The sequence below is a fragment of the Taudactylus pleione genome, unplaced genomic scaffold, assembly GCF_031769625.1.
Source record: "Taudactylus pleione unplaced genomic scaffold, aTauple2 ptg000526l, whole genome shotgun sequence".
NCBI classification, from domain to species: domain Eukaryota; kingdom Metazoa; phylum Chordata; class Amphibia; order Anura; family Myobatrachidae; genus Taudactylus; species Taudactylus pleione.
The window spans coordinates 261,225-281,421 of record NW_028284928.1 but is presented as its reverse complement, the minus strand read 5'-3'; the positions used below and the strand labels follow the sequence as shown (position 1 = coordinate 281,421).

Below are 20,197 nucleotides of genomic sequence, written 5' to 3'. Positions count from 1 at the left end.
GCATCACTACTCACCATATATAACAGACTGCATCACTATTCACCATATATAACAGACTGCATCACTACTCACCATATATAACAGATTGCATCACTACTCACCATATATAACAGATTGCATCACTACTCACCATATATAACAGATTGCATCACTACTCACCATATATAACAGACTGCATCACTACTCACCATATATAACTGATTGCATCACTACTCACCATATATAACTGATTTCATCACTACTCACCATATATAACTGATTTCATCACTACTCACCATATATAACTGATTGCATCACTACTCACCATATATAACGGATTGCATCACTACTAACTATATATAAGTTATGACATCATTAACTCACCATATATAACTGATTGCATCACTAATCACCATATATAACAGATTGCATCACTACTCACCATATATAAGTTATGACAACATTAACTCACCATATATAACTGATTTCATTACAACTCACCGTATATAACTTATTGCATCACTACTCACCATAACTGATTGCATCACTACTCACCATATATAACTGATTTCATCACTACTCACCATATATAACTGATTGCATCACTACTCACCATATATAATAGATTGCATCACTACACACCATATATAAGTTATGACATCACTACTCACCATATATAAGTTATGACATCACAACTGACCATATATAACTTATTGCATCACTACTCACCATATATAACTGATTTCATCACTACTCACCATATATAACTGATTTCATCACTACTCACCATATATAACTGATTTCATCACTACTCACCATACATAACTGATAGCATCACTACTCACCATACATAACTGATTGCATCACTACTCACCACACATAACAGATTGCATCACTACTCACCATACATAACAGATTGCATCACTACTCACCATACATAACAGATTGCATCACTACTCACCATATATAACAGATTGCATCACTACTCACCATATATAACAGACTGCATCACTACTCACCATATATAACTGATTGCATCACTACTCACCATATATAAGTTATGACATCACTACTCACCATATACAAGTATAACATCAGTACAGACCATATATAAGTTATGACATCAGTACTGACCATATATAAGTTATGACATCAGTACTGACCTTATATAAGTTATGACATCACTACTCACCATATATAACTGATTGCATCACTACTCACCATATATAAGTTATGACATCACTACTCACCATATAAAACGAATTGCATCAGTACGGACCATATATAAGTTATGACATCAGTACTGACCATATATAAGTTATGACATCACTACTCACCATATACAAGTATAACATCAGTACAGACCATACATAAGTTATGACATCAGTACTGACCATATACAAGTTATGACATCACTACTGACCATATATAACTGATTGCATCACTACTCACCATATATTAGTTATGACATCAATACTCACTATATATAAGTTATGACATCAGTACTGACCATATATAAGCTACTGTATGACATCAGTACTGACCATATATAAGTTATGACATCACTACTCACCATATACAAGTATAACATCACTACTCACCATATGTAAGTTATGACATCACTACTCACCATATATAACTGATTGCATCACTACTCACCATATATTAGTTATGAACTCACTACTCACCATATATAAATTATGACATCACTACTCACCATATATAAGTTATGACATCACTACTCACCATATAAAACGGATTGCATCACTACTCACCATACATAAGTTATGACATCACTACTCACCATATATAAGTTATGACATCACTACTCACCATATAAAACGGATTGCATCACTACTCACCATACATAAGTTATGACATCACTACTCACCATATATAAGTTATGACATCACTACTCACCATATATAAGTTATGACATCACTACTCACCATATAAAACGGATTGCATCACTACTCACCATACATAAGTTATGACATCAGTACTGACCATATATAAGTTATGACATCACTACTCACCATATATAAGTTACTGTATGACATTAGTACTCACCATATATGTTACTGTATGATATTAGTACTGACCATATATAAGTTATGACATTAGTACTCACCATATATGTTACTGTATGACATCACTACTCACCATATATAAGTTACTGTATGACATCACTACTCACCATATATAAGTTACTGTATGACATTAGTACTCACCATATATGTTACTGTATGATATTAGTACTGAACATATATAAGTTACTGTATGACATCACTACTCACCATATATAAGTTATGACATCAGAACTGACCATATATAAGTTATGACATTAGTACTGACCATATATAAGTTATGACATCAGTACTGACCATATATAAGTTATGACATTAGTACTGACATCACTACTCACCATATATAAGTTACTGTATGACATCACTACTCACCATATATAAGTTACTGTATGACATCACTACTCACCATATATAAGTTACTGTATGACATTAGTACTCACCATATATGTTACTGTATGATATTAGTACTGAACATATATAAGTTATGACATCACTACTCACCATATATAACTGATTGTATCACTACTCACCATATATACAGTAAGTTTTGACATCAGTACCGGCGCTCGGATGCACTGACACGCCTGTATTCGCATGACCAGCTCCCGTCACCACCCACAGACGCCAATTCCTGTCAATCACTGAGTGATGGTCTGCATACTGCCTGTGATCGCATTCCCAATGGCAGCGCCTGGTTCGCGCGTAGTGCGCATGCGCAGATTGTAAACATCGGTAAGGTGCGTGCGAACGCAGCATTGCGATCCAACCTGAATCAGGCCCACAATCTGTAACATGACAGGAGCTGACTGGCTGGTAGTTTGCAGAGCTTAGTACATCTCCCCCTATATGACCCTATTGGTCAGTCACAGGACACTGCCAATGTGATGGATATATCCTCATATTACCATGTCCGGCCCTGTACAGAGCTGATATAGATCTAATCCTCTTATACCTACAGCTGACAGACAAACGCTTACAGTGCCATAGGAAGAAGTGGGATTAATAGGCTGAAAACATCACTTACTTTCCTCCAGCTGGCCGAGCGCGATGTTCTGCGAGCCCTGCCGGAGAGAGGAGAAGCCATCATTACACACAGATTCCCTGCGCTGGTATCCCGCCCGCAGGCCGCAAAGTCATTCTCTCGCTGAGAGCTGGGGGGGATAGAGCAGGGGGGGGGGATAGAGCGGGGGGGGGGGGATAGAGCTGGGGGGGATAGAGCAGGGGGGATAGAGCGGGGGGGGGGGGGATAGAGCGGGGGGGGAGGATAGAGCTGGGGGGGATAGAGCTGGGGGGATAGAGCGGGGGGGGGAGGATAGAGCGGGGGGGGGAGGATAGAGCGGGGGGGGAGGATAGAGCTGGGGGAGATAGAGCTGGGGGGGATAGAGCGGGGGGGGGAGGATAGAGCGGGGGGGGGGAGGATAGAGCGGGGGGGGGATAGAGCAGGGGGGATAGAGCGGGGGGGGGAGGATAGAGCGGGGGGGGGGGAGGATAGAGCGGGGGGGGAGGATAGAGCTGGGGGGGATAGAGCAGGGGGGATAGAGCGGGGGGGGGGAGGATAGAGCGGGGGGGGAGGATAGAGCTGGGGGGGATAGAACAGGGGGGATAGAGCGGGGGGGGGGAGGATAGAGCGGGGGGGGGAGGATAGAGCGGGGGGGGAGGATAGAGCTGGGGGAGATAGAGCTGGGGGGGATAGAGCGGGGGGGAGGATAGAGCTGGGGGGGATAGAGCGGGGGGTAGGATAGAGCGGGGGGGGGAAGGATAGAGCGGGGGGGGGAGGATAGAGCTGGGAAGGATAGAGCTGGGGGGGGAGGATAGAGCTGGGGGGGATGGTGCTGGGGAGGATAGAGCTGGGGGGGGGAGGATAGAGCTGGGGGGGGATATAGCTGGGGGGGAGGATAGAGGGGGGGGAGGATGTAGCTGGGGGGGAGGATAGAGCTGGGGGAGGGGGATAGAGCAGGGGGGCAGCCGGCGGTGTATGCACAGTCACCGTAGTTTTTGCATCTCTGTCCCTGTGAGAACATTTTGATACATTCATCTGATATTTCCTAAATTCACGATGTGCAAATATCACATCACAGCCGCATTTTAAATGCAGAATGTGGTAAAGGGCCCCCAAGGCCCAATATATCTCCCACTGTACAGTATGTGTATATAGTGCTGTGTATATATAGGGTGCTGGCTGTATACCTGCTTTGCTGCAGTTACTGGCTGTGGGATGACTTTCTCCAGGTTATAAGTGATCCAGCTGAGAACCCTGCAAGAGAAGCACGTGTTATACCCGGTGACAGCGTCATGTTATACCCGGTGACAGCGTCATGTTATACCCGGTGACAGCGTCATGTTACACCCGGTGACAGCACACACAGCGTCATGTTACAACCAGTGACAGCTCACACAGCGTCATGTTACACCCGGTGACAGCACACACAGCGTCATGTTATACCCGGTGACAGCACACACAGCGTCATGTTATACCCGGTGACAGCACACACAGCGTCAGGTTACACCCGGTGACAGCTCACACAGCGTCATGTTACAACCGGTGACAACGTCATGTTACACTCGGTGACAGCGTCATGTTACACCCGGTGACAGCGTCATGTTACACCCGGTGACAGCGTCATGTTACACCCGGTGACAGCGTCATGTTATACCCGGTGACAGCACACACAGCGTCATGTTACACCCGGTGACAGCACACACAGCGTCATGTTATACCCGGTGACAGCACACACAGCGTCATGTTACACCTGGTGACAGCTCACACAGCGTCATGTTACAACCGGTGACGGCACACACAGCGTCATGTTATACCCGGTGACAGCACACACAGCGTCAAGTTATACCCGGTGACAGTGTCATGTTACACCCGGTGACAGCACACACAGCGTCATGTTATACCCGGTGACAGCGTCATGTTACACCCAGTGACAGCGTCATGTTATACCCGGTGACAACGTCATGTTATACCCGGTGACAGCACACACAGCGTCATGTTACACCCGGTGACAGCACACACAGCGTCATGTTATACCCGGTGACAGCACACACAGCGTCATGTTACACCTGGTGACAGCTCACACAGCGTCATGTTACAACCGGTGACGGCACACACAGCGTCATGTTATACCCGGTGACAGCACACACAGCGTCAAGTTATACCCAGTGACAGTGTTATGTTACACCCGGTGACAGCACACACAGCGTCATGTTATACCCGGTGACAGCGTCATGTTACACCCAGTGACAGCGTCATGTTATACCCGGTGACAACGTCATGTTACACCCGGTGACAGCGTCATGTTACACCCGGTGACAGCACACACAGCGTCATGTTACACCCGGTGACAGCACACACAGCGTCATGTTATACCCGGTGACAGCTCACACAGCGTCATGTTAAACCCGGTGACAGCTCACACAGCGTCATGTTACACCCGGTGACAGCACACACAGCGTCATGTTACACCCGGTGACAGCACACACAGCGTCATGTTACACCCGGTGACATTACACACAGCGTCATGTTATACCCGGTGACAGCTCACACAGCGTCATGTTACACCCGGAGACAGCACACACAGCGTCATGTTACACCCGGTGACAGCTCACACAGCGTAATGTTACACCGGTGACGGCACACACAGCGTCATGTTATACCCGGTGACAGCGTCATGTTACACCCGGTGACAGCACACACAGCGTCATGTTATACCCGGTGACAGCACACACAGCGTCATGTTATACCCGGTGACGGCACACACAGCGTCATGTTATACCCGGTGACAGCGTCATGTTACACCCGGTGACAGCACACACAGCGTCATGTTACACCCGGCGACAGCACACACAGCGTCATGTTACACCCGGCGACAGCACACACAGCGTCATGTTACACCCGGAGACAGCACACACAGCGTCATGTTACACCCGGCGACAGCACACACAGCGTCATGTTACACCCGGCGACAGCACACACAGCGTCATGTTACACCCGGCGACAGCACACACAGCGTCATGTTACACCTGGTGACAGCACACACAGCGTCATGTTACACCCGGCGACATCACACACAGCGTCATGTTACACCCGGCGACATCACACACAGCATCATGTTACACCCGGTGGCAGCACACACAGCGTCATGTTACACCCGGTGACAGCACACACAGCGTCATGTTACACCCGTTGACAGCACACACAACGTCATGTTACACCCGGTGACAGCTCACACAGCGTCATGGTACACCCGGTGACAGCACACACAGCGTCATGTTACACCCGGTGACAGCACACACAGCGTCATGTTACACCCGGTGACAGTTCACACAGCGTCATGTTACACCCGGTGACAGCTCACACAGCGTCATGTTACACCCGGTGACAGCACACACAGCGTCATGTTACACCCGGTGACAGCACACACAGCGTCATGTTACACCCGGAGACAGCACACGCAGCGTCATGTTACACCCGGCGACAGCACACGCAGCGTCATGTTACACCCGGTGACAGCACACACAGCGTCATGTTACACCCGGCGACATCACACACAGCGTCATGTTACACCCGGTGACAGCACACACAGCGTCATGTTACACCCGGTGACAGCACACACAGCGTCATGTTACACCCGTTGACAGCACACACAGCGTCATGTTACACCCGGTGACAGCTCACACAGTGTCATGGTACACCCGGTGACAGCACACACAGCGTCATGTTACACCCGGTGACAGCACACACAGCGTCATGTTACACCCGGTGACAGCTCACACAGCGTCATGTTACACCCGGTGACAGCTCACACAGCGTCATGTTACACCCGGTGACAGCACACACAGCGTCATGTTACACCCGGTGACAGCACACACAGCGTCATGTTACACCCGGTGACAGCTCACACAGCGTCATGTTGTACCCGGTGACAGCTCACACAGCGTCATGGTACACCTGGCGACAGCACACACAGCGTCATGTTACACCCGGCGACAGCACACACAGCGTCATGTTACACCCGGCGACAGCACACACAGCGTCATGTTACACCCGGTGACAGCACACACAGCGTCATGTTACACCCGGCGACAGCACACACAGCGTCATGTTACACCCGGCGACAGCACACACAGCGTCATGTTACACCCGGCGATAGCACACACAGCGTCATGTTATAGGGAACACACAGCGTCATGTTACAGGGAACACACACAGCGTCATGTTATAGGAAACACACAGCGTCATGTTATAGGGAACACACACACAACGTCATGTTATAGAGAACACACAGCGTCATGTTCTAGGGAACACACACACCGTCATGTTCTAGGGAACACACACAGCGTCATGTTACAGGGCACACACTGCGTCATGTTACAGGGAACACACTGCGTCACGTTATAGGGAACACACACAGAGTCATGTTACAGGGAACACACACACACAGCATCATGTTACAGGGAACACAGCGTCATGTTACAGGGAACAAACACACACAGCGTCATGTTACAGGGAACACACACACACAGCGTCGTTACAAGGAACACACACACACACACACAGCATCATGTTACAGGGAATAGACACACAGCATCATGTTACAGGAAACACACACAGCATCATGTTATAGGGAACACACAGCATCATGTTACAGGGAACACACACAGCATCATGTTACAGGGAACACACACACAGCGTCATGTTACAGGGAACACACTGCGTCATGTTACAGGGAACACACTGCGTCATGTTATAGGGAACACACACAGAGTCATGTTACAGGGAACACACACACACAGCATCATGTTACAGGGAACACACAGCGTCATGTTACAGGGAACAAACACACAGCGTCATGTTACAGGGAACACACACAGCGTCATGTTACAGGGAACACACACAGCATCATGTTACAGGAAATAGACACAAGCAGAGTCATGACACACATGATTTATTATAGTTGTACATAATATTGTTCCCCATCCACCCCCTACTCCTGATTCCTGTTACAGGAGTACAGGAAACACACACACGCAGCGACATGACTCTGCGTGTGCGTGCGTGTTCCCTGTAACATGACTCTGCGTGTGCATGCGTGTTCCCTGTAACATGACTCTGCATGTGCGTGCGTGTTCCCTGTAACATGACTCTGCGTGTGCGTGCGTGTTCCCTGTAACATGACTCTGCGTGTGCATGCGTGTTCCCTGTAACATGACTCTGCGTGCGTGTTCCCTGTAACATGACTCTGCGTGTGCGTGCGTGTTCCCTGTAACATGACTCTGCGTGTGCGTGCGTGTTCCCTGTAACATGACTCTACGTGTGCGTGCGTGTTCCCTGTAACATGACTCTGCGTGTGCGTGCGTGTTCCCTGTAACAGGACTCTGCGTGTGCGTGCGTGTTCCCTGTAACAGGACTCTGCATGTGCGTGCGTGTTCCCTGTAACATGACTCTGCGTGTGCATCCGTGTTCCCTGTAACATGACTCTGCGTGTGCGTGTTCCCTGTAACATGATTCTGCGTGTGTGTGTTCCCTGTAACATGACTCTGCGTGTGTGTGCGTGTAGTGTTGTGCTGTGCTGTGCTGCTGTTGTCCATAGGTGCTGTGTCCACTACTTCAAAGTCCATAGGGGCTGGCTGGACTGTGTTGTGCAGTCAGTTCTCCATAGGGGCTGTGTCCACTCCAAAGTCCTGTGCAGTGTCCCAGTCATAAAGAGGTGCTGTAGTGTTGTCCAGGGGGTGCTCTGTCCGTCAGGGGTGCTCCCCCCAAGTGCTAAAAAAAAATATATTTTCTGTGTTTGTGAATTGTGTGCGCAGTAGCCGCACGTGCATCAACAAAGTAGTGCCAAGCGTGCGCCTGTGTCATAAGTAAAGGGCCGGCTGGCTTGACCGTTAAAGGGTGCTGTAACCCCCAAAGTACACTCCAGTCCAAACCAAAAAAAATAATAATTTCTGTGTTTGTGAATTGTGTGCGCAGTAGCCGCATGTGCATCAACAAAGGAGCAGCGCCAAGCGTGCGCCTGTGTCCCATAAGTAAAGGGCCGGCTGGCTCATTTCTTAAAGGGTGGTGTAACCCACAAAGTGCACTACTCTCCAGCAAAAATAAAAAAATATTTTCTGTGTTTAGCCGCACGTATATATCAAATCGATATAACATAAATGGAGGACCAAACTTTCTCCGATAAAAATAAAATAGAGAAAGATCAAGAACCACTTCCTCCTAGTGCTGAAGCTGCTGCCACTAGTCATGACATAGACGATAACATGCCATCAACGTCGTCTGCCAAGGCCGATGCCCAATGTCATAGTAGAGGGCACATACAATCCCAAATGACAAAGTTCAGGAAAATGACCTTGAAAAAAACATTTAAATCAGCTGAAGAGAAACGTAAACTTGCCAATATGCCATTTACGACACGGAGTGGCAAGGAACGGCTAAGGTCTTTCCCTATGTTCATGACTAGTGGTTCAGCTTCACATGACGATGGAAGCCCTCCTCCCACTAAAAAAATCAAAAGAGTTAAGCTGGCAAAAGCACAGCGAAGAACTGTGCGTTCTAAGAAGATATCACAAATCCCCAAGGAGAGTCCAAGTGTGGTGGTGGTTGCGATGCCTGACCTTCCCAGCACTGGATGGGAAGAGGTGGCTCTTTCCACCAATTTGCACGCCCCCTGCAAGTGCTGAAAGGAGCACCCACAGTCCACTTGCTGATATGCAAATTGAAGATGTCACTGTTGAAGTACAACAGGATGAGGATACTGGTGTAGCTGGCGCTGAGGAGGAAGTTGGCGAGGAGGATTCTGATGGTGATGTGGTTTGTTTAAATCAGGCTCCGGGGGAGACAGTTGTTGTCCGTGGTATGAAAAAGCCCATCACGGTCATGCCTGGGCAGAAGACCAAACATTCCACCTCTTTGGTCTGGCAATATTTATATCCAAATCCGGACAACAACTGTCTTGCCATATGTACCATATGTAAAGGTGAAATAAGTAGGGGTAGGGACGTCAACCACCTAGGAACATCCTCCCTTATACGGCACCTGCAGCGCGTTCATAAAAAGTTACTGTCAAGTTCAGAAACTTTGGCTAAGACCGTAAGCAGTCCAGGGACACCTAAATCCTGTTGTCCTGTTGTATCCAAGCGCCTGCAAACCACACCATCAACTCCCTCCTTGTCAATTTCCTCCTTAGCCAGGATCGGAAGTGGTCCTGCAGGCCATGTCACTGGCATGACTGACTCTCCTATCCGGGATTCCTCCGGAGGATCCTGCATTGCTACGCCTACTGCTGCCGCTGCTGCTGTTGCTGCTGGGAGTCGTTCATCATCCCAGAGAGGAAGTAGGAACACCACTACTTTTACTAAACAATTGACCCTCCAACAGTCCTTAGCGAGGAGGATGAAGTACGACAGCAGTCATCCTGAAGCAAAACGTATAACTGAGGCCTTGACTGCTATGTTGGTGTTAGATGTGCGTCCGGTATCCGCCATTAGTGCAGTGGGATTTAGACAATTGATGGAGGTAGTGTGTCCCCGGTTCCAAATCCCATCTAGATTCCACTTCACTAGGCAGGCGATACCGAGACTGTACAGAAACGTCAGAAAAAGTGTCCTCAGTGTCCTGAAAAATGCCGTTGTACACAATATCCACTTAACCACGGACATGTGGACAAGTGGAACAGGGCAGACTAAGGACTATATGACTGTGACAGCCCACTGGGTAGATGTATCACCTTACGCAGCAACAGCAGCAGCGTCACCAGTAGCAGCATCTCAGAAACGCCAGCTCGTTCCAAGGCAGGCTACGCTGTGTATCACCAGTTTCAGTAAGAGGCACACCGCCGACAACCTCTTAGAGAAACTGAGGGAAATCATCGCCCAGTGGCTTACCCCACTTAGACTCTCCTGGGGATTTGTGATATCTGACAACGCCACCAATATTGTGCGGGCATTACATCTGGGCAAATTCCAGCACGTCCCATGTTTTGCTCACATAAACTTGGTGGTGCAGAATTTTCTGAAAAGCGACAGGGGCGTGCAGGAGATGCTTTGGGTGGCCCGAAAAATTTCTGGCCACTTTCGCCATTCAGCAACTGCGTGCCGAAGACTGGAGCGCCAGCAAACACTCTTGAACCTGTCCCGCCATCACCTGAAGCAAGAGGTTGTGACGCGGTAGAACTCAACCCTCTATATGCTTCAGAGGATGGAGGAGCAGCAAAAGGCCATTCAAGCCTATACATCCACCTATGACATAGGCAAAGGAGGGGGTATGCACCTGAGTCAAGCACAGTGGAGAATGATTTCCGTGTTGTGCAAGGCTCTCCAGCCCTTCGAACTTGCCACACGTGAAGTCAGTTCAGACACTGCCAGCTTGAGTCAGGTCATTCCCCTCATCAGGCTTTTGCAGAAGCAGCTGGAGAAAGTGAAGGAGGAGCTAAGACGGAGCGATTCCGCTCGGCATGTGGGACTTGTGGATGAAGCCCTTCATTCGCTTTGCCAGGATTCCAGGGTGGTCAATCTGTTGAAATTAGACCACTACATTTTGGCCACCGTGCTCGATCCTAGGTTTAAAGCCTATGTGGTGTCTCTCTTTCCGGCTGACACAAGCCTACAGAGGTGCAAAGACCTGCTGGTGAAAACACTGTCAGCTGAAGCGGAACGTGACACGTCAACAGCTCCTTCTTCATTTTCTCCCGCAACTGGGGCTGCCAGGAAAAAACTTAGGTATCCTAAGCAACCCACCAGCGGTGATGCAGGGCAGGCAGGACCAAGTTTGGACATCTGGTCCGGACTGAAGGACCTGGCAACAATTTCTGACATGTCTACTGTCACTGCATATGATACTGTCACCATTGACAGAATGGTGGAGGATTACATCGGTGACAGCATCCAAGTAGGCATGTCAGACAGTCCATACCTGTACTGGCAGGAAAAAGAGGCAATTTGGAGGCCCCTGTACAAACTGGCTCTATTTTACCTGAGTTGCCCCCCCTCCAGTGTGTACTCCGAAAGAGTGTTTAGTGCAGCCGGGAACCTTGTCAGCAAAAGGCGTAGGAGGTTGCTTCCACAAAATGTGGAGAAGATGATGTTCATAAAAATGGATTATCAACTCTTCCAGGGAGACCAGCCTCCAGAACGAACAGAGGGACCTGTGGTGGTGGATTCCAGTGGGGACGAGTTAATACTCTGTGAGGATGAGGATGTACACAACACTGAAGAGGGTGAGGAATCGGTGGATGAGGAGGATGAGGACGACATCTTGCCTCCGTAGAGCCAGTTTGTGCAGGGACAGATTAATTGCCAGCTTGTTTTGTGGGGGCCCAAACGAACCAATCATTTCAGCCACAGTTGTGTGGCAGACCATGGCGCTGATATGATTGGTTTGTTAAAGTGTGCATGTCCTGTTTATACAACATAAGGGTGGGTGGGAGGGCCCAAGGACAATTCCATCTTGCACCTCTTTTTTTTCTTTGCTTTATGTACAGTTTGAGGCCTAGTTTTTCAAAATGCCATCCTGTCTGCCACTGCAGTGCCACTCCTAGATGGGCCACGTGTTTGTGCCGCCCACTCGTGTCGCTTAGCATAGTCATCCAGCTACCTCGGTGCAACCTTTTGGACATAAAAACACTATTGTGAGGTGTGAGGTGTTCAGAATAGACTGGAAATTAGTGTAAATTCAGGTTATTGAGGTTAATAATAGAATAGGAGCAGAAAAATCCACAAATTCTGTGATTTTAGCTGTTTTTATGCTTTTTTTCCAAAAAAATACAGATCCAAAACACAAAACCCAGAACCCAAAACACGGAAGGGTGGTTTTGGCAAAACCAATCCAGATCCAAACACGAAGAAAGATCCAGATCCAAAACCAAAACACAAAAAGTGGGCGGTGCACACCCCTAGCGTGTTCCCTGTAACATGACTCTGCGTGTGTGTGCGTGTTCCCTGTAACATGACTCTGCGTGTGTGTGTTCCCTCTAACATTACTCTGCGTGTGTGTGTGTTCCCTGTAACATGACGCTGTGCGTGTTCCCTGTACTCCTGTAACAGGAATCAGGAGTAGGGGTGGATTGGGAGGGAGGCACAGAACAATATTATGTACAACTATAATAAATCAAATTAAGTGATATCAGAAATCAATGTCTAAGCTGATGTGTAAGAATGATATTATCATTACACTGTTGGTCGTCCTCCCTCCAGATAGGAAGATAAAAACACACTGATCAGATTTGTTCAATCAAATTATGTAATTCAGCCATTCATCTCCAAAATCACTGACAACGTCGTCACCCTGTTGGGATTTGGTAACCGCACATAATAGGATGTGGTCAGCACCCTAAAGCACAGAACGTCGGCACCGGAATCCCAGAGGCTGCGATACAGAAGGTAAGTATCAGGGTTAGGCACTAGGGGGAGGGTTAGGCTGTGAAACAGAGGGTAAGTATCAGGGTTAGGTACTAGGGGGAGGGATAGGCTGTGATACAGAGGGTACATATCAGGGTTAGGTACTAGGGGGAGGGTTAGGCTCTGAAACAGAGGGTAAGTATCAGGGTTAGGCACTAGAGGGAGGGTTAGGCTGTGATACAGAGGGTAAGTATCAGGGTTAGGCACTAGGGGGAGGATTAGGCTGCGATACAGAGGGTAAGTATCAGGGTTAGGCACTAGGGGGAGGGTTAGGCTGCGATACAGAAGGTAAGTATCAGGGTTAGGCACTAGGGGGAGGATTAGGCTGCGATACAGAGGGTAAGTATCAGGGTTAGGCACTAGGGGGAGGGTTAGGCTGTGATACAGATGGTAAGTATCAGGATTAGGCACTAGGGGGAGGGTTAGGCTGCGATACAGAAGGTAAGTATCAGGGTTAGGCACTAGGGGGAGGATTAGGCTGCGATACAGAGGGTAAGTATCAGGGTTAGGCACTAGGGGGAGGGTTAGGCTGCGATACAGAGGGTAAGTATCAGGGTTAGGCACTAGGGGGAGGGTTAGGCTGCGATACAGAGGGTAAGTATCAGGGTTAGGCACTAGGGGGAGGGTTAGGCTGTGATACAGAGGGTAAGTATCAGGGTTAGGCACTAGGGGGAGGGTTAGGCTGCGATACAGAGGGTAAGTATCAGGGTTAGGCACTAGGGGGAGGGTTAGGCTGTGATACAGAAGGTATCAGGGTTAGGCACTAGGGGGAGGGTTAGGCTGCGATACAGAGGGTAAGTATCAGGATTAGGCACTAGGGGGGGTTAGGCTGCGATACAGACGGTAAGTATCAGGGTTAGGCACTAGGGGGAGGGTTAGGCTGCGATACAGAGGGTAAGTATCAGGATTAGGCACTAGGGGGAGGGTTAGGCTGTGATACAGAAGGTAAGTATCAGGGTTAGGCACTAGGTGGAGGGTTAGGCTGCGATACAGATGGTAAGTATCAGGGTTAGGCTCTAGGGGGAGGGTTAGGCTTCGATACAGAGGGTAAGTATCAGGGTTAGGCACTAGGGGGGGGTTAGGCTGCGATACAGAGGGTAAGTATCAGGGTTAGGCACTAGGGGGTGGGTAGGCTGCGATACAGACGGTAAGTATCAGGGTTAGGCACTAGGGGGAGGGTTAGGCTGCGATACAGAGGTTAAGTATCAGGGTTAGGCACTAGAGGGAGGGTTAGGCTGCGATACAGAAGGTAAGTATCAGGGTTAGGCACTAGGGGGAGGGTTAGGCTGTGATACAGAGGGTAAGTATCAGGGTTAGGCACTAGGGGGAGGGTTAGGCTGCGATACAGAAGGTAAGTATCAGGGTTAGGCACTAGGGGGGAGGTTAGGCTGTGATACAGAGGGTAAGTATCAGGGTTAGGCACTAGGGGGAGGGTTAGGCTGCGATACAGAAGGTAAGTATCAGGGTTAGGCTCTAGGGGGAGGGTTAGGCTGTGATACAGAGGGTAAGTATCAGGGTTAGGCACTAGGGGGAGGGTTAGGCTGCGATATAGAAGGTAAGTATCAGGGTTAGGCACTAGGGGGAGGGTTAGGCTGCGATACAGAGGGTAAGTATCAGGGTTAGGCACTAGGGGGAGGATTAGGCTGTGATACAGAGGGTAAGTATCAGGGTTAGGCACTAGGGGGAGGGTTAGGCTGTGATACAGAGGGTAAGTATCAGGGTTAGGCACTAGGGGAGGGTTAGGCTGTGATACAGAGGGTAAGTATCAGGGTTAGGCACTAGGGGGAGGGTTAGGCTGCGATACAGAGGGTAAGTACCAGGGTTAGGCACTAGGGGGAGGGTTAGGCTGCGATACAGAGGGTAAGTATCAGGGTTAGGTACTAGGGGGAGGGTTAGGCTGCGATACAGAGGGTAAGTATCAGGGTTAGGCACTATGGGGAGGATTAGGCTGCGATACAGAAGGTAAGTATCAGGGTTAGGCTCTAGGGGGTGGGTTAGGCTGCGATACAGACGGTAAGTATCAGGGTTAGGCACTAGGGGGAGGGTTAGGCTGCGATACAGAGGTTAATTATCAGGGTTAGGCACTAGAGGGAGGGTTAGGCTGCGATACAGAAGGTAAGTATCAGGGTTAGGCACTAGGGGGAGGGTTAGGCTGTGATACAGAGGGTAAGTATCAGGGTTAGGCACTAGGGGGAGGGTTAGGCTGCGATACAGAAGGTAAGTATCAGGGTTAGGCACAAGGGGGGGGTTAGGCTGTGATACAGAGGGTAAGTATCAGGGTTAGGCACTAGGGGGAGGGTTAGGCTGCGATACAGAAGGTAAGTATCAGGGTTAGGCACTAGGGGGGAGGGTTAGGCTGTGATACAGAGGGTAAGTATCAGGATTAGGCACTAGGGGGAGGGTTAGGCTGTGATACAGAGGGTAAGTATCAGGGTTAGGCACTAGGGGGAGGTTTAGGCTGCGATACAGAGGGTAAGTATCAGGATTAGGCACTAGGGGGGGGTTAGGCTGCGATACAGACGGTAAGTATCAGGGTTAGGCACTAGGGGGAGGGTTAGGCTGCGATACAGAGGGTAAGTATCAGGATTAGGCACTAGGGGGAGGGTTAGGCTGTGATACAGAAGGTAAGTATCAGGGTTAGGCACTAGGTGGAGGGTTAGGCTGCGATACAGATGGTAAGTATCAGGGTTAGGCTCTAGGGGGAGGGTTAGGCTTCGATACAGAGGGTAAGTATCAGAATTAGGCACTAGGGGGAGGGTTAGGCTGCGATACAGAAGGTAAGTATCAGGGTTAGGCACTAGGGGAAGGGTTAGGCTGCGATACAGAGGGTAAGTATCAGGGTTAGGCACTAGGGGGAGGGTTAGGCTGCGATACAGAGGGTAAGTATCAGGGTTAGGCTGCGAAACAGAGGGTAAGTATCAGGGTTAGGCACTAGGGGGAGGGTTAGGCTCCGATACAGAAGGTAAGTATCAGGGTTAGGCACTAGAGGGAGGGTTAGGCTGCAATACAGAGGGTAAGTATCAGGGTTAGGCACTAGGGGGAGGGTTAGGCTGCGATACAGAAGGTAAGTATCAGGATTAGGCACTAGGGGGGGGGTTAGACTGCGATACAGACGGTAAGTATCAGGGTTAGGCTCTAGGGGGAGGGTTAGGCTGCGATACAGAGGGTAAGTATCAGGGTTAGGCACTAGGGGGAGGTTTAGGCTGTGATACAGAGGGTAAGTATCAGGATTAGGCACTAGGGGGAGGGTTAGGCTGTGATACAGAAGGTATGTATCAGGGTTAGGCACTAGCGGGAGGGTTAGGCTGCGATACAGATGGTAAGTATCATGGTTAGGCACTAGGGGGAGGGTTAGGCTGCGATACAGAGGGTATCAGGGTTAGGCACTAGGGGGAGGGTTAGGCTGCGATACAGAAGGTAAGTATCAGGGTTAGGCACTAGAGGGAAGGTTAGGCTGCGATACAGAGGGTAAGTATCAGGGTTAGGCACTAGGGGTAGGGGTAGGCTGTGAAACAGAGGGTAAGTATCAGGGTTAGGCCATAGGGGTAGGGTTAGGCTGCGATACAGAAGGTAAGTATCAGGGTTAGGCACTAGGGGGAGGGTTAGGCTGCGATACAGAAGGTAAGTATCAGGGTTAGGCACTAGGGGGAGGATTAGGCTGCGATACAGAGGGTAAGTATCAGGATTAGGCACTAGGGGGAGGGTTAGGCTGCGATACAGAGGGTAAGTATCAGGGTTAGGCACTAGGGGGAGGGTTAGGCTGTGATACAGAGGGTAAGTATCAGGGTTAGGCACTAGGGGGAGGGTTAGGCTGTGATACAGAGGGTAAGTATCAGGATTAGGCACTAGGGGGAGGGTTAGGCTGCGATACAGAGGGTAAGTATCAGGGTTAGGCACTAGGGGGAGGGTTAGGCTGCGATACAGAGGGTAAGTATCAGGATTAGGCACTAGCGGGAGGGTTACGCTGCGATACAGAGGGTAAGTATCAGGGTTAGGCACTAGGGGGAGGGTTAGGCTGCGATACAGACGGTAAGTATCAGGGTTAGGCACTAGGGGGAGGGTTAGGCTGCGATACAGAAGGTAAGTATCAGGGTTAGGCACTAGGGGAAGGGTTAGGCTGCGATCCAGAGGGTAAGTATCAGGGTTAGGCACTAGGGGGAGGGTTAGGCTGCGATACAGAGGGTAAGTATCAGGGTTAGGCTGCGATACAGAGGGTAAGTATCAGGGTTAGGCACTAGGGGGAGGGTTAGGCTCCGATACAGAAGGTAAGTATCAGGGTTAGGCACTAGAGGGAGGGTTAGGCTGCAATACAGAGGGTAAGTATCAGGGTTAGGCACTAGGGGGAGGGTTAGGCTGCGATACAGAAGGGTAAGTATCAGGATTAGGCACTAGGGGGGGGTTAGGCTGCGATACAGATGGTAAGTATCAGGGTTAGGCTCTAGGGGGAGGGTTAGGCTGCGATACAGAGGGTAAGTATAAGGGTTAGGCACTAGGGGGAGGTTTAGGCTGTGATACAGAGGGTAAGTATCAGGATTAGGCACTAGGGGGAGGGTTAGGCTGTGATACAGAAGGTATGTATCAGGGTTAGGCACTAGCGGGAGGGTTAGGCTGCGATACAGATGGTAAGTATCAGGGTTAGGCACTAGGGGGAGGGTTAGGCTGCGATACAGAGGGTATCAGGGTTAGGCACTAGGGGGGAGGGTTAGGCTGCGATACAGAAGGTAAGTATCAGGGTTAGGCACTAGGGGGAAGGTTAGGCTGCGATACAGAAGGTAAGTATCAGGGTTAGGCACTAGGGGGAGGGTTAGGCTGCGATACAGAGGGTAAGTATTAGGGTTAGGCACTAGGGGGAGGGTTAGGCTGCGATACAGAGGGTAAGTATCAGGGTTAGGCACTAGGGGGAGGGTTAGGCTGCGATACAGAAGGTAAGTATCAGGGTTAGGCACTAGAGGGAGGGTTAGACTGCGATATAGAAGGTAAGTATCAGGGTTAGGCTCTAGGGGGGAGGGTAAGACTGCGATATAGAAGGTAAGTATCAGGGTTAGGCACTAGGGGGAGGGTTAGGCTGCGATACAGAGGGTAAGTATCAGAGTTAGGCACTAGGGGGAGGGTTAGGCTGCGATACAGAATGTAAGTATCAGGGGTTAGGCACTAGGGGGTAGGTTAGGCTGTGATACAGAGGGTAAGTATCAGGGTTAGGCACTAGGGGGAGGGTTAGGCTGTGATACAGAGGGTAAGTATCAGGGTTAGGCTCTAGTGGGAGGGTTAGGCTGCGATACAGAGGGTAAGTATCAGGGTTAGGCACTAGGGGGAGGGTTAGGCTGTGATACAGAGGGTAAGTATCAGGATTAGGCACTAGGGGGAGGGTTAGGCTGTGATACAGAGGGTAAGTATCAGGGTTAGGCACTAGGGGGAGGGTTAGGCTGCGATACAGAGGGTAAGTATCAGGGTTAGGCACTAGGGGGAGTGTTAGGCTGCGATACAGACGGTAAGTATCAGGGTTAGGCACTAGGGGGAGTGTTAGGCTGCGATACAGAGGGTAAGTATCAGGGTTAGGCACTAGGGGGAGGGTTAGGCTGCGATACAGAGGGTAAGTATCAGGGTTAGGCACTAGGGGGAGGGTTAGGCTGCGATACAGAGGGCAAATTTCAGTTTTAGGCTCTAGGGGGAGGGTTAGGCTGCGATACAGAAGGTAAGTATCAGGGTTAGACACTAGGGGGAGAGTTAGGCTGCGATACAGAGGGTAAGTATCAGGGTTAGGCACTAGGGGGAGAGTTAGGCTGCAATACAGAGGGTAAATATCAGGGTTAGGCTCTAGGGGGAGGGTTAGGCTGCGATACTGAGGGTAAGTATCAGGGTTAGGCTCTAGGGGGAGGGTTAGGCTGTGATACAGAAGGTAAGTATCAGGGTTAGGCACTAGGGGAAGGGTTAGGCTGCGATACAGACGGTAAGTATCAGGGTTAGGCACTAGGGGAAGGGTTAGGCTGTGATACAGAGGGTAAGTATCAGGGTTAGGCATTAGGGGGAGGGTTAGGCTGCGATACAGATGGTAAGTATCAGGGTTAGGCACTAGGGGGAGGGTTAGGCTGCGATACAGAAGGTAAGTATCAGGGTTAGGCACTAGGGGAAGGGTTAGGCTGCGATACAGAGGGTAAGTATCAGGGTTAGGCACTAGGGGGAGGGTTAGGCTGCGATACAGAGGGTAAGTATCAGGATTAGGCTGCGATACAGAGGGTAAGTATCAGGGTTAGGCACTAGGGGGAGGGTTAGGCTCCGATACAGAAGGTAAGTATCAGGGTTAGGCACTAGAGGGAGGGTTAGGCTGCGATACAGAGGGTAAGTATCAGGGTTAGGCACTAGGGGGAGGGTTAGGCTGTGATACAGAGGGTAAGTATCAGGATTAGGCACTAGGGGGGGGGTTAGGCTGTGATACAGAAGGTAAGTATCAGGGTTAGGCACTAGCGGGAGGGTTAGGCTGCGATACAGATGGTAAGTATCAGGGTTAGGCACTAGGGGGAGGGTTAGGCTGTGATACAGAAGGTAAGTATCAGGGTTAGACACTAGGGGGAGGGTTAGGCTGCGATACAGAAGGTAAGTATCAGGGTTAGGCACTAGGGGGAGGGTCAGGCTGCGATACAGAGGGTAAGTATTAGGGTTAGGCACTAGGGGGAGGGTTAGGCTGCGATACAGAGGGTAAGTATCAGGGTTAGGCACTAGGGGGAGGGTTAGGCTGCGAT

At 49.7% G+C, this 20,197-nt stretch overlaps 1 protein-coding gene across 1 annotated transcript in view; it reads right to left on the bottom strand.

Moving 5' to 3' along the window:
• The window catches only part of LOC148501207 (uncharacterized), a 149,362-nt gene that overhangs the window by 22,692 nt on the left and 106,473 nt on the right, over positions 1-20,197 (bottom strand). Inside the window, exons 14-15 of the mRNA XM_088450818.1 lie at positions 4,254-4,320; positions 3,091-3,127 (exon numbers count right to left, since the gene is read on the bottom strand). Of these exons, the coding sequence (XP_088306944.1) occupies positions 3,091-3,127; positions 4,254-4,320 (104 nt within the window). The remainder of the gene's footprint in view (positions 1-3,090; positions 3,128-4,253; positions 4,321-20,197) is intronic.